The 13,480-nt window shown below is 41.4% G+C and overlaps 1 protein-coding gene across 3 annotated transcripts in view; it reads right to left on the reverse strand.

Moving 5' to 3' along the window:
* LOC149783358 (uncharacterized) overlaps positions 1-9,267 on the reverse strand; it is a 35,511-nt gene extending 26,244 nt beyond the window's left edge. The window contains exons 1-2 of one of the 3 annotated variants that reach the window (XM_089931561.1): positions 9,130-9,204; positions 8,731-8,975 (exon numbers count right to left, since the gene is read on the reverse strand). In XM_089931561.1, coding sequence (XP_089787687.1) covers positions 8,731-8,749 — 19 coding nt within the window. In that variant the 5' untranslated portion in view covers positions 8,750-8,975; positions 9,130-9,204. Of the gene's footprint in view, positions 1-8,730; positions 8,976-9,129 lie in introns of all 3 variants that reach the window. The other 2 variants (XM_089931560.1, XM_089931562.1) reach the window with 2 other exon arrangements.
* Positions 9,268-13,480: the final 4,213 nt, after the last annotated feature.

The following is a 13,480-nucleotide window of genomic DNA, read 5'->3' on the forward strand; positions in this document are numbered from 1 at the left end:
TTTCTTCTTCGTCTTCTCCTAACATGTCGTCGAAAATGACCAAATGGGTTAGACGGGAGTCAGAGACGATGCCGTCGTCTTCTTTAGGAATGCCTTCCACAAACACGATGGAATCGCCTTGACTTTCTCGCAAGAGGCTGTACGCCGATTGCCACTCTTTGTAACACCACACGATTTGTTGAGGGGGTCGATCGATCAAATGATGTTTATGTTCGATCAAACGTTTGACGAATTCGGTTTTGCCCGAACCGCTAGGTCCAGCAATGAGCATGTTAAAGGGATGGCGAAGATACAAAGCCTCCCAACTGGCACGATCTAAGTGTTCGTCGATGACTTTGACAGTAGAGGAAGAGGGAGCAGAGACAGCAGAGGTAGCCATGGTGTGAGAAATGTCACTTGTGACACGAAAAACAAACAAGACAAGAGTTTATATACTTTTTCAGAACACGTTTATTGAATGTTTCAAACATGAATACGAAAGACAAAAATGCATAAAAGTCAAAGGCTTAAGTACAAGAATAAAAGGCACATGATAACCATGAACGTGGAATAAACACAAGTGTCTGTACAACATGTTTTGGGTAAAGTTCTAACCAGTTCTATAGTAGGGGTAAGGTCACACAAGTGTCCTCCCGAAAGGGTCTTTCAGGCCTGTCCACGACAGTCCTGTCCTGGGTGACGGGTTCTTCTGGCACCGTCACTAACACAGGTTGAAAAGTAACTTTTTCCACCTCTTGTGTCCAAGCCTCAAAACCCTGGTCTCGGTGATGTCCAACATTTGACTCCTAACCAATCTGGTTTCTTCTTCGTCAACGACATGGTAAGTTACTTCAATGAACAATGAACTATCGATCTTGCCTAGGGTTCCTTTTCATATACAGACCAATACCAACGTGACCGTACGGTAAGGTGAAGTGATTGGGAAGTCGCACTCGCTTCTGGTATACAATTTGATAGACTTTTTCCAAGGGTCGACTGACGATGTGGTGAGCGGGTAAACGTACAATCTTGTTCGGTTGATAGGTGGTCACTTTAAAGTTTCCATCCTCTCCCGATTGCAAGGCTTCTTTCAATACCCCAAAGTTGACCACTCGACTGGTACGATGATTCAGAGTCAGTCCTTTCACTTTGCACGTCGTGTGCACTTCTCCTTGTTTGTCCCGGTATTCGTAGCCGTAATTTTTGGGACCACACCTGACGAAACGTAGAATCTTGTCGTCGGGATGCTCGTCTGTCCAGGCTCCTAAACGGTCTCCTTCGATGTCAGGGTGCTGTTGAATCGGGTGATGGATGTAAATGCAACTGTCCGTGTCAAAGTACAGGACGCGTTCTTCTAACAGTTCTAAAGCTTCGTACAATTTTAAGCGAGCATGAGCTGTCACGTAAGCCGCAATGATGACATTTCCAAAAGGGTCGTCTTGTACAAAGTCCAGATCTTCTTCGTAATTGACCAAGATCAAATCCTCTCGAACGACGTCCACGTGTTTCATGTATTTGGTTTTGTCGTGAATCATCTGGAAGTAGCGGGAAGGTTCTGTCAAATATTCCGTCTTGGGTAAACACGGTCGTTGTGCCATTTTACCCCACAAGCAATTTAACATCACTTTGGCAAACGATCGCCTGCCTTCGTTTTTTTCGATGTGGTCTAAGGAGATGCCTTCTTGTGCGTAGTATTTCTCTTTGAATTGTATTTGGTCTTCGGGAGTGTGACACCAGGAAGGATAGCCGCTGGCTTCTTGTTTCAGTTTCAAAAAGGCATCCACGTAGTCGGCGAAAATGCCTTTCTGAGTAGGGTCACCCTTGTGGTACTGTTGTGTCTTGGGAAAGTGGCAAATTTCGTACACTTCTAACAGTTGGTATCCCATGTCCAGAGCTTTGAACAATTCTACGCTGACCCAGGTTCCCGTCAAGGCACGTTCTTCCTGGCTGTGATGGCAAGGTTGGTCCTGGTTGCACGTTTCGGCACAAGTACGGCACAAGGGAAACATCAGTTTGCCTTGACAATGGTGAGGTAAGACGGGGTGGTATAGGTTCGTGGGAGGCAAAACTTTACACTTGATCAAGCCTTCGTATTGTCGAATGTTTTTCAGGTCGATGTGTTCCGTGAACAATTGCGGGTGCCCTGCAGGAAAGCGACAATATTTGCACACGTAGGGATACAGCGAACACACGTCCAAGTATTTGATTTCTTCTCCTTTCTCTTCGTCGGCTTGGTACAGCAAACAGGTGGCATTGGTCCTTCCTCCGTACAAACTATCCCTCGGGTTCAGCGGGTCCATGAACTGGTAACTTTCCACGAGGCGTTTAAACTCGGGATCGGTTTTCAAACGGTGATCGTACTCGTGTTCCCATATTTCCACCACTTGGTATCCTTGCTGTTCTAACTTTAGGCGTCGCTGACAAGTGTCCTGGTACAAGTCTTCCATGGTTCGTTGCAAAAACTGATTTTTAGTGCCACGGTCAGGGTAACAGACGGGACATCCGTGAAATAAGCAACCGTTAAACTCGTACACGATCTTGGGGTTTTCTAAGTCCCAGCCATCTACCGAATACGTTCCGATGGTCTTTTCGCCTCCTCCGTTGCGGGCATGCTGAATCCATTTGTCTTCCTTGTCGCACAAGTAATGTAACCAACGTAGGGCTTTGACCGAATATTGACGCTTGACATAGTGGGTCGTTTGAGGACTGATGACAGCCACGGTGTTTTCAGGCATGAATCGTTGGCGGTACACTAAGGAACACGCTTTGGCAATGGTGCAAGCTTCTTTCAAAGGATCGACCCCTCCGTGTTCCATGAACAGTTCTCGAAATTTTCCACAGCATCGCCGTAAAATGTCCACGTCGGAACGACAATACTTTAACATTTCTTCCTGAAAGTCGAAAGGGTCCGAGGCGTGAGGCTGGTACCAAGCGTAGAAAGCTTCTCGTTGTTCGGTACGCATGTTGTCGGGGTCGTAATAGTGAGCCTCAGGCAAATGGGTTAGAACAGCATGTTGATTGGCTTCCGTATTGAAAAAGTGTGGAAAGTACCCTTTAGCCATTTCTGTCATTCCAAACGTTTTAGGCATTCGGCTCAAAGGCATGGCCAAGTAACTCATCGAATCTTTAAACTGTACTTGTCCCACTTGCATGAAAATTATTTTGGCTCCGTTCAAAATCACTTTAGGACGTTCGGTGCCATGTTCCGTATAGTACCTCAAAAGAAACTGTCCATCGTATCCGGAGAAATTGTGAGCCATCACCGTGGCATGACGATGACAATCTCCGTAACGTTCGATGTCCTCTTGGCTCCACGTCTTGTCGATGGGGTCTAAGACCCATTGGGCAAAATCGGCTAACGTGTTTGGTCCCCGAAAGATTTTTTCACGCCCTCCAGGAATCTTGCTGCAGTGAGGGCAATGACTGAAGATAGGTTCTTGAATGCACTTCTCGCACGCTCGATGAGCCACGCAGAAATTAGGGATGTGAATGCCAGTCTCTTGCATGCATTCGAAATCGAAAAAGATGAAATTGCCTTTCTTCTTGTGACCGTCCTCATTGTCTGGTGGGGGTTGGTATTTTTGCACGTAGCATTCGTGTTCCAAGTCCACGATGTGGTGATAAATGTGACATTTTTTCTTTCCTCGACATACGTGTGCCTTGGCATTGTTGGTAAGTATGCCTTGTCCACAGGTAGGGCACAATCTCAAGAGTTGACAAGCACATTTCTGCTGTGAACCTTGCGTCTTCAGATGTTGCTGGTAACAGGCAGGGCTGACAAACGTACGCAGACAAGTTGAACAAGGCACTGGTTCTTCGCTCAGACAGGGTGGAGAGGCCAAACATCCTGGGCATTTCAATCCACAATGCTTGTGTTGCTCTCGATTGTTATAACCATAATCACATTTCTCACAATAATAACCGTGTCCCAGGAATCCAGTGATACTGGTAATGGTATCGAAATGGTCATCGTGATGATAGACATGAATGTATTTTCCGTCCTTAAAGTCTTGGCCTCGAAACAACAGAGGCCCGCGCATTTCTTGAGGGTGCACTTTCAAGGTGTAGCGTGGAGCTAGGGCATCTTACAATTTTTGCATCTCAGGAATGCCACAGGGTGTGTCTTTGGACAGGCCAGCTTGTTGCAACAGGAGTTCTGCTTCGTTTCGTTGTTTGGTTCGGTTCGATTTTCGAATGTTCTCCCAGGTTCTTTTCCATTCTACCGTGTCGTTCTTGTTGGCATAGGTTCGTCCCACCACGATGGCACGGGCTAAGCACATCTGGTCTTGAGGGTTGTTAATTCGGACGAGACTCTTTTTGGTGTTGCGAAGGTCGTCCACCAATAACATCTTTTTGCGTCCTGTCCCTTGAGGAAGAGAGACGTGAGCCATTTTCAGTGTGGCTTTACCATCGGTGATGTCAAACTGGTCATTAGATTGTTGTACGTGTTGAATCTTGTCCATGACTTTGGAAGGGGTTAGTTCTGCAGGTCTGCTAAACTCGATCCAAACATGGGATTTCAAACCGTCGTGATCTATGGATAGTGTCAAGCGATCGTCTTCTTTGGGTTGACATTGTCGCTTGAGTGAGGTGAGCAAAGAATCCCACATCTCGGTGATAAACCCTTCTGCTTTCTCCAAGGGTACGTCAGCCTTGAAATTTTTAAACTTCACCGTGTAGGTGTAAGCCGTGGTTCTAAATTTTCTAGAGGAGCGCTTTTCCGTCTCTCGAATGGAATAGTACTTTTCAGGGTTGACTAAGGGTGGTGAACTTGGTTTAGAGGGTTCGGATTCTGGTTCACTCATGTCCTCTTCAAAATCACTGGCATGAATTTGTGCCAAGATTTCAGCCCTGGTACGAGGCGATAGATCACGTTTCTGCCTCTTACTTTCTTCTTCTTCTTTCTTCTCGAATGAATGGGATCGTTTCATCTTGAGTGCAAAACGTCAAATGACTCAAGTTTAAACACCACAGACTAATTTATAGTCTTGGCAAACCAGCGTATATAAAAAGGGTGTGTGTCTTGTCCTTTCACTATTCATTTCACTCTCAAGCCGAGCACAACGATGGAAGAGACTACCCAGATGGAACGTTTCGTCAGAGCTTTGCGAGGGGTCATTAGAAAATTCTCTTCAGACCAGCCGACGGACTACTCTCCTTCCTTTCGAGATAAAAGTCAAGATACTTGCTATATCTGTCAGAAGAAAGGGCATTGGTCTTCAGAGTGTCCAGACCATCAAAAAAGAACAAAAACAGGGACTAAAAGAGACAAAAGTCAAGATACCTGTTATTATTGTAAAGAAAAAGGACATTGGTCTCCAGATTGCCCAAAAAAGAAACAAGAGGAGTCAGAAGAAAAGAAGGATTCTTCAAAAGAAGAGAGGGATTCTTCGGAAGAAGAGAGGGATTCTTCAGAGGAAGAAGAGGAAGAAAGAAGACAATTCTATTTAAAAGAAGCAAAGAAACAGGAGAAGAAAAGAAGAAGGGAAGAAAATGAGGTAAAAACGGTGAAGAAATTCAAAAAACAGAAAGACTAAACAAGGAGAAAGAAGAAGTCAATGAACTTTTAATTAAAGTGTTCTGTGGTGAATTGTGAATTGGATTGTAAAAAAATGGATAAAAGAATACATGAATGATATAAGGTAAGTGTCTTTGAGTTTTGATTTTAAAATAAGAAGCTACACTCACGCACTCATACACAGACACGTACTATAAGGGTAAAATGGGTGGGGTTTATTTTTGAGTTATTGGCAAATTGAAATTGTATTTCTTTTCGAGAAATGTGGGTGGCCCTGAAAAGGGCCTTTTTATTTTGGTGTAGGAGTGAGTTTAACCAATCAACTTTAACTGCCTTAAGCCTTTGCCACGGCCAAGGCCTACTTCTGATGATTGGGTTGAAATCACTAAGGGTGGTACGACAGGCTTAGTCACAGGGTTGGCGTGTTTAGCTCGGGAAGGTCGTATTCTCTTCGGTCGTGATAAAGAAGTCTGATACATTTGTTTCAGACTTCTTAACTCCGCTAAAATGTCCAACAGTACCGTAGCCGTTTGATTTTCACCCTCTTGTTTCTTTGCTGCTACTTCTTCTTGCTGTTGTTGCTGTTGTTTTTTTCTTACCTCTTCTTGTTGCTGTTGCTGTTGCTGTAGGAGAAAAGCTTGTTCCGCTTCCTTTTGTCGTTGCATAAATTTCTTCAATTCTTCTTTCTGTCTCTGTCTAAAATTCTCCACTTGCGGTAATGAAGAAGGTAACGAAGGTTCTGGAACAAATTCTTGCGAGGTAAGAAAATCCACAAAATCCCAGTGTACCTCTTCTGAAAGTAAGTCCGGGTTCCCTTGGGCAGTCTCCCCTGCTGGTGCACCCCAATGGATCGTTTTCTGAGTTTCCGTCATGTTGAATCACTGTCGCATAGATTGACTGCACACAAGCGCTAACGAATCTATATAGACCACGTGACGTCACAGACTGCTCTCTTCGGATTGGATGAGGGCTGACTGAATTTTGTAACGCGTGTTCGGATTGGTGAATGAATTCAATGCGTTTCAATCCTTCCTGTACCTATAAATAAGCACAGTTCACTGCATTGATTCACCTATTCTCGTCGCTTCAAGATGTGGACCACAGTTGAGTCATCCACCCTTGTGTCTTCCATGATGTTTAGGACGGACATGCTCATGTATGTCAGGTCCAAGTGGACTGTTGTTGATAGGACAGATACTAGTCAATGGATTAGGAGAGTTTACATAGAAAGACAAGGATGTCTCAAGAGGGTACTTGTGTATGGACCGGTAGTTAGAAGGAGTTTAAGAAGAAGAAGAAGAAGATGTGACAGATGCCATCTATGTTAATATTAATATTAACATAAACCCAAAGGCCCTTTTCAGGGCCAGCCATATTTCTCGAAAAGAGATAGCCTTTCCATTGCCTACCTCTTTTCTAAATTTAATAGTTAAATTTAAATTTAAAAAAAACTTTTAAAAAAAAAAAAAAAATAAAAAAAAAAAAAATCCCATATTCAATTCCCCTTGTCCCTAGACAAACCCAAACTCTATTCCCATGTTAAATTCCCAATGTCCCTAGACAGTCCCAAACTCTATGTTAAATTCCCATTGTCCCTAAAGTGACCCACGATTTTTCTCCATGTTAAATTTCCATTGTCCCTATATTGTCCCAGGGGTCTTTTTAATGCTAAGTCCCATTGTCCCTATAGTATCCCACTTAACTACTAAGGCTGCCTATCTTGAACTGAGACGCATCAACTCCACTCGCAAATATATTTTAGTTGATGCCACAAAAACACTTGTGTTTTCATTAGTACTTTCAAGACTGGACTATTGTAACTCAATTCTGTCTGGTTCTTCACAATATATACTCCAGAAACTTCAAAAAGTTCAAAAGACAGCTTCTCAAATCATTCTTAGAGTACCACGATCAGAGTACTTGTCCTCCCTGCTCTGTACCCTACACTGGATATCCATTCGATCAGATTCAAACTCCATTTTTTTTCTCTTCGTTATGTTTAACTGACGGACTCAGTTCTGTCTGGTTCATCTCAATATCTGCTCCAGAAACTTCAATAAGTTCAAAACACAGCTGCTCGGATCATACTTAGAGTATCACGATCAGAGCACACCTCCCCGCTGCTCTGTACCCTACACTGGCTATCCATTCGATTCAGAATCAAACACAAAATTTGTTCTCTGTGTTACGTTTCACTGTTGGACTCCAGTCCAACATACCTATCCGACCTCACCCATGTGTATATACCAGCAAGATATTTACGTGTCAGACTTCTGACAATCGTATTCTCATTATTCCCACTATGAAAACGAAATCATATGACACGTAACAAGCTGCAGATGAATGATGATAAAACTGAAGCCATTCTGATTACAACACAAAGACTCTCTCATTCACATCCTTTACACTAATACACTAATGGCGTAATGACTTCTTTTGCATGCCAGGTCCCAGCAACGTGGAACGAATTGCCCATTGAACGTAGATACAAAGACACAGTGATCTCATCCAAGAGTGCTCTTAAAATTCACCTATTTCGACTGCAAGAACAAAAGAACAAACTTAAAGACCTAATAATGTTTCCTACCTTAAATATTTTCAGCATGTTTTATGTTTTCTAATTTCATGGTGTTTCTTTTTTTGTAATCATATCATTATATACGTTTTCTATATTTTAGGTGTTGTCTAATGTTATTAAGAGCACAGAGCTTCTAAAGATTAAGCAGTATATAAAGTCCTCATTATTATTATTATTATTATTATTGTTGGTGGTGCTGTTGTGAAAAAATATTGCATCGATACTTTGTTTTGTTTTGCTTTTCTATTAAAAATAAAACATTGCTATCCGACAAGCCATGAGGAATCCATTCAATCTATAACAACCAAACAATAAGAAATATATTAAAAGTCTGAAACTGAGTAAGAAATTGATTGTGCGATATTGAGTAAAAATTGGGCACAATCCTGTCTGGCGCTCATAATTTGTTTTCTTGGCTAGGGATTGGGGTGGGAAACGCAAATCTTTATTCGCGTCAAGTTTGAGGGTTCAAGTTTAAAGAATGTTATCTAGATCCAGGTTTTTTTTCTTCTGTACTTTAATTAATATGCATAAATGTAATTGAAAATGAAATTTCTCTGATGCAACTGGCAAACATGTATGAAGCGTATGAAATAAATATGTAAATGAAGTGATTAATTGCCCCATAGATATTTTTATAACAATTTCTCGTTACCTTGTATTCTGTTGACCATTTCTTTCCTCGCTTCCTTTGTTCCTAGCTCTGAGCTGTTTTGCAATTTCGTGCATCAGTCTTATTCCATAATAAAGTCATTACTCTTAATGGCATACACATTAAATCTCAGCGTGGGTAATTTTTAAGTATGGATGACCACACTATCTCTCGTGAGCAAATAAGCATGGCAGAATGGCATTACAGAAAATGCACATGCACCAATTTTTGGTGTAAACCCCTTTTGCCTGTAAAAGAACGAATAGAACCAGCCACTATGAAACAACAAAAAGCGCGCAAGACTAATATAGTTAATCAAACCATAACTAGCCTACAAGAATATAATCTGGTGTGGAATGAGTGTCTAATATGAAACGTCGAAGTACTTCCACACTGACTTACCAAGAAACGTCACTAATGTGCTATGCAGTATTCCACTGTATTTCTTTTCTGGCCACATAAACTTGACGGAACGGTACTCTCCCAGTCTTCGTGTGGATCACATATATTAGGGTGTCGACTATACTTGAGGGAAGTGAAGCATAACATTTCTTCCTGGTTCAGGCCAATATGAAAAAACAGTTATTTTGAAGCCTTAGACAACTACCCAATCGTAGCTGCTTACATTACACTTCACCGCGTTCTGACACTGCTGCCGATCTACCTTGTGATGTGATATAGACCACTTAAGAGTCGAATTTGGGGGTGGGGTGCATGGGAGTCAGCACACAGGGGCAAAAAGAGGTCCCCAACCCCTCTTCCCCGAATCTTACATCTAACCATATTTTAGCATACATCTGTAAATCTTAGCAATTAACCACTACATGTTTGCTCACCCCACCCCACCCCGATCAAACAGGTGGATATAAGCATAAGCATAAGCGACAAATATACACGCTGTTAATGACATAGTTTACATCACTGACTCTACAGTTCGAACGTCATTTGTCTTCCAACTGCAACCCTAGCTAGAAATTCGTCTCATCGTCTTAATGATTTCTGTGGCATGTCAGTGATTGGGAGGGAGAGGTGTTACTTCTAATAATAATAATGGTATCTCGTATTATGTCTAGACATTAGCTCCCATCCTTGAGCCTCGGAAACGTATAACTTAATCATTCATAGGAAGTAATATTTTCGATCAGATTTATAAGCATAATCAAACTACAGGGTTTGCCTATTTGTCAATTTTAGGACCTTTCCACCCATCCTACCTACGTCACATATGTATCCCCTGTATTACCGTTGCACGTTTATTTTGTCCGCGAGAGTGCAAGCACACCACCCATGTAAGTCAGCCAGCGCTGGGGGAGGGATGGGGGGTAGAGTCTCGTCCTAATGGAAGTGACCCCAAGAGTTTCCAAACAGGCAAATATACCAGCCTTTGATACCACTCTGATTTAGAAAGGAAAATACCGCAGAGGGATGTACTTATTCAGGAAAGTCTATGGTAGAGACCAATATACACACTGTGAACAGGTCCGGGCAAGTGAATGAATGTAATAGTTAGCAGCTAATGTGTTTTCGGCCAATACTTGTAACCTCGCGTTGTTTTTTATTTGCGATCGTACTAGTCTGTTTTTCCATTTTGCCAGCAGAGTCTCAAACTCAGACGCACTCATTATTTTTCTTCATTAACTACTGAATACACGTTTCAGATCGTACTGAGACTGCTTTGTTTAGCTGCAGAAAATTTAGAATATACGCGTATTCGTGAATGTGGTCGCATGAAAATTAGTTTGCTAGCACCACCAGAGACACCAGTTACTGTCGATATAGTTAGAAAATTTTGTTCGATTTCGCTATCGCGAGTAAATCAACATTGGCCAATGGTAGTGATCTTCTACGAGCTGGTAATCGACTACATTCGATCGTGGGTATTCGACGTCCCGTGACTGGTAATCAAATGCCCATTCATTTTTATACTAACGCCAAAGAAATTCCTAATTCATTTCCGACAGCCCATAACGACGCAGCTTTTGCAACCGCTGAAGCTGCTGCTACCAACAACGCTAGAATTACTGCGAGCAATCGAAATATTCCACCGGTCTTTTGCATTTGTGTCACCTCTGACTTAAATATTTATAGTATCACTGACGTATTCTTGTGTTTGGCAGCATTACGCAAAGCGAGCTGTGTTTGGGTCAACCAAAGGTTGACATTTCCAGTTCATTTTCCCGGAGAAAGTGTTAGTGTGACCCCACAATTGCTTCTGATTGCGGTTTTTATTTTCGCAAGTTGATTTTCAGTAAGGTTGACCTTTAGTTCGTGATAAGATATTATTAAAAAAAATACGCAACAGGTTTAATTATGAATTTCTATAAATTTTTCCACATGTGTGTCGATCATTCTCATTCGACCACCAGCACCTTCTAACATAAAATCGTGTCAGCAAGCATCACAATACACCATCTACATGAATATACATGGCGATGAGAACTGTCTGAACAATTGCAAGTGTTCCAATAAAAAAAAGTAATAAATCGGGTAAAACTTATTTTTCTCAGAAATTTGCAGACGAGTATCAGCGTTTTGATGCCGGTCCATGTACGACTACAGACTGTGATATGCACGTGTAATATGATGTGTGGGTTCTGCGTAGTTAAGTTCAATTTTTTCAGAGGGGTCTTGATGGCCGTTAACCGCAAAGATACCTCAGTCACTTCTAAGGTATCAAATAGCATTTTACTATGTGCCGGGTCATTATAGCGCGCTTTAAGTTTAAACGCTGAAACATAATTCCTTTGAAGCGGTAAGGCCATACTGAGTACTTATTTGACAAGTAAACAGTTCCACAATAGTAGTTAGGGGGTGCAGGTCTATGGTATTTGCGAGAAACTACTGCGTTGAAGTGATTCCCGACTGCATAAACGATATCAGTGAAGAGAATAACACAGGCATCCATAATGTTAATATTTCTAATGCAACGTTGCCAGCAGTAGCCCCAAATGGCATCGTTGGAGTTGTTCTTACAAAACAAAGTGATTGTGTGTTGAGCTCCAAATAAAACCTTGCGACCATCTCTGCTAAATGCAATAATGTAACTGAGTGCATTTGTGCACGAAAATCTTACTGAAATATCAATGAGATGTAATCGACGCTGCGCAAATCAAAAGTTGAAATTTGAATTAGTAAACGTTAAATTTTCAACATCTGCATGTTCTCTAATATTTCAAGATCGTTTAATTGTATTTAATATATGATGTGTGATCGGTTGCATCCTTGACAAACACAATTGTTGGTGCAACGGTTTTCTTTTTTAATAATCGCTGTATATGGCGAATTCGTGACTAGTTTTGGCATCGTCAAGTGTGTCCAAAATAGATTCATTTTCTTTTCAATGGATGGGATACCTTGCACCGTTGAACAACGCCATGATGCCATCGTTAACAAATCTCACCGGGGTATTTGAATCGTAATTGGAATTGTTCTCGCGTACCAATTTTCCCTCAACTTCCAAGAATGCCTGAAATGGAAGGAAAAAATTAGATGTATCCAGGACTTGCAATTCTATTTTTAATTGATTGGAGCCTCATGCCAGATATGATAATTATTGGAAATCTCTCTAATTTTGGTCCATTAACACACGCGCTCCCGTATCAAACGTTGGATCAAATACCTCTTTGAAATGAGTCATTGCAAAAACTTATCCATTCCATTTATACACTTATACATTACTGATTTGCTTTAATAATACTTACCGTCCAAAATCCACTTCCCATTATCTACTGTAGTCCAGCCAATATAGATGTGTGTGTGCGTGTGCGTATGTATGTGTGTGTGTGTGTGTGTGATGCAACACCAACTACACCTTCAAAGACGCCAAACTCTGCGATATGATCCGGTATGGTCCGCAGATGTCGACAACGGCTTAGAATTCAAATTCATCCCCGTGTGTGAATGTGTGCGTGTTCGGGCAGGAAAAGTGGAAACTTATTTATATACGTAAAACTGGAAGTCATAGGTGAGATATTGGTGCATATATGTGTTACCGGGGCAGGTGGGACACTTATGTTTGTATGTGTAAAAGTGAAGTTGCGAAGGACTCTTATGCATGTATGTGTAAATGGGGGACACTAATGTATTTGTGTCAAGATATGGGACACTCATGTATATAATTGTAAGGAGAATGTGTCACTTAGGCATTTATGTGGAAATCTTGGGACACTTATGCATATATGTGTAAAAGAGTTGGAAGTTTTAAGGATGTATGTGTAAGGAGAATGAGACACGTATGCATACATTTGTAAAGGCAAGTGGTGGGGAAGACTTGTGCATGCGTGGGTAAATGGAGGGAAAATTACGTTCAAATGTGTAATGGAGGTGGAGACAACAAGTGTAACGGACGTGCGTGAGTGATTACTTTAGTGTGGGATTAATACGGCTCTGCTGCAGACTTCTAGTTTAAAACAGAGAGAAGACCCTACGTATCAAATTTACCTTCAATGTCACGTGTGGAGAAAATCTTAAATAAGTAAATCTTTATTGATTTTATTGAACAAAATCTGTAATTGAAAATATCATAACGTTTTATTGGTAATATTCAAGCTCGCCGAATTTTCAGACTGTACTGCTTCAGTTAATAAAGAGTTAGAGGTGAAAGGGAGAGAACTGTTGTACAAATATAATGTCATATCAATTTATGCAGCATAAAGCGTCATTAAAAAAGAGTATGTCTGAAATTTCCATACTCTTGGATAGCTATATTAAATCAATACATAATAGTTTGATTATTTTGACCTGTCAAGTCCTT

This window comes from Sinohyriopsis cumingii, chromosome 14 (genome assembly GCF_028554795.1).
Source record: "Sinohyriopsis cumingii isolate HCF-2022 chromosome 14, ASM2855479v2, whole genome shotgun sequence".
In the NCBI taxonomy this organism is placed as follows: domain Eukaryota; kingdom Metazoa; phylum Mollusca; class Bivalvia; order Unionida; family Unionidae; genus Sinohyriopsis; species Sinohyriopsis cumingii.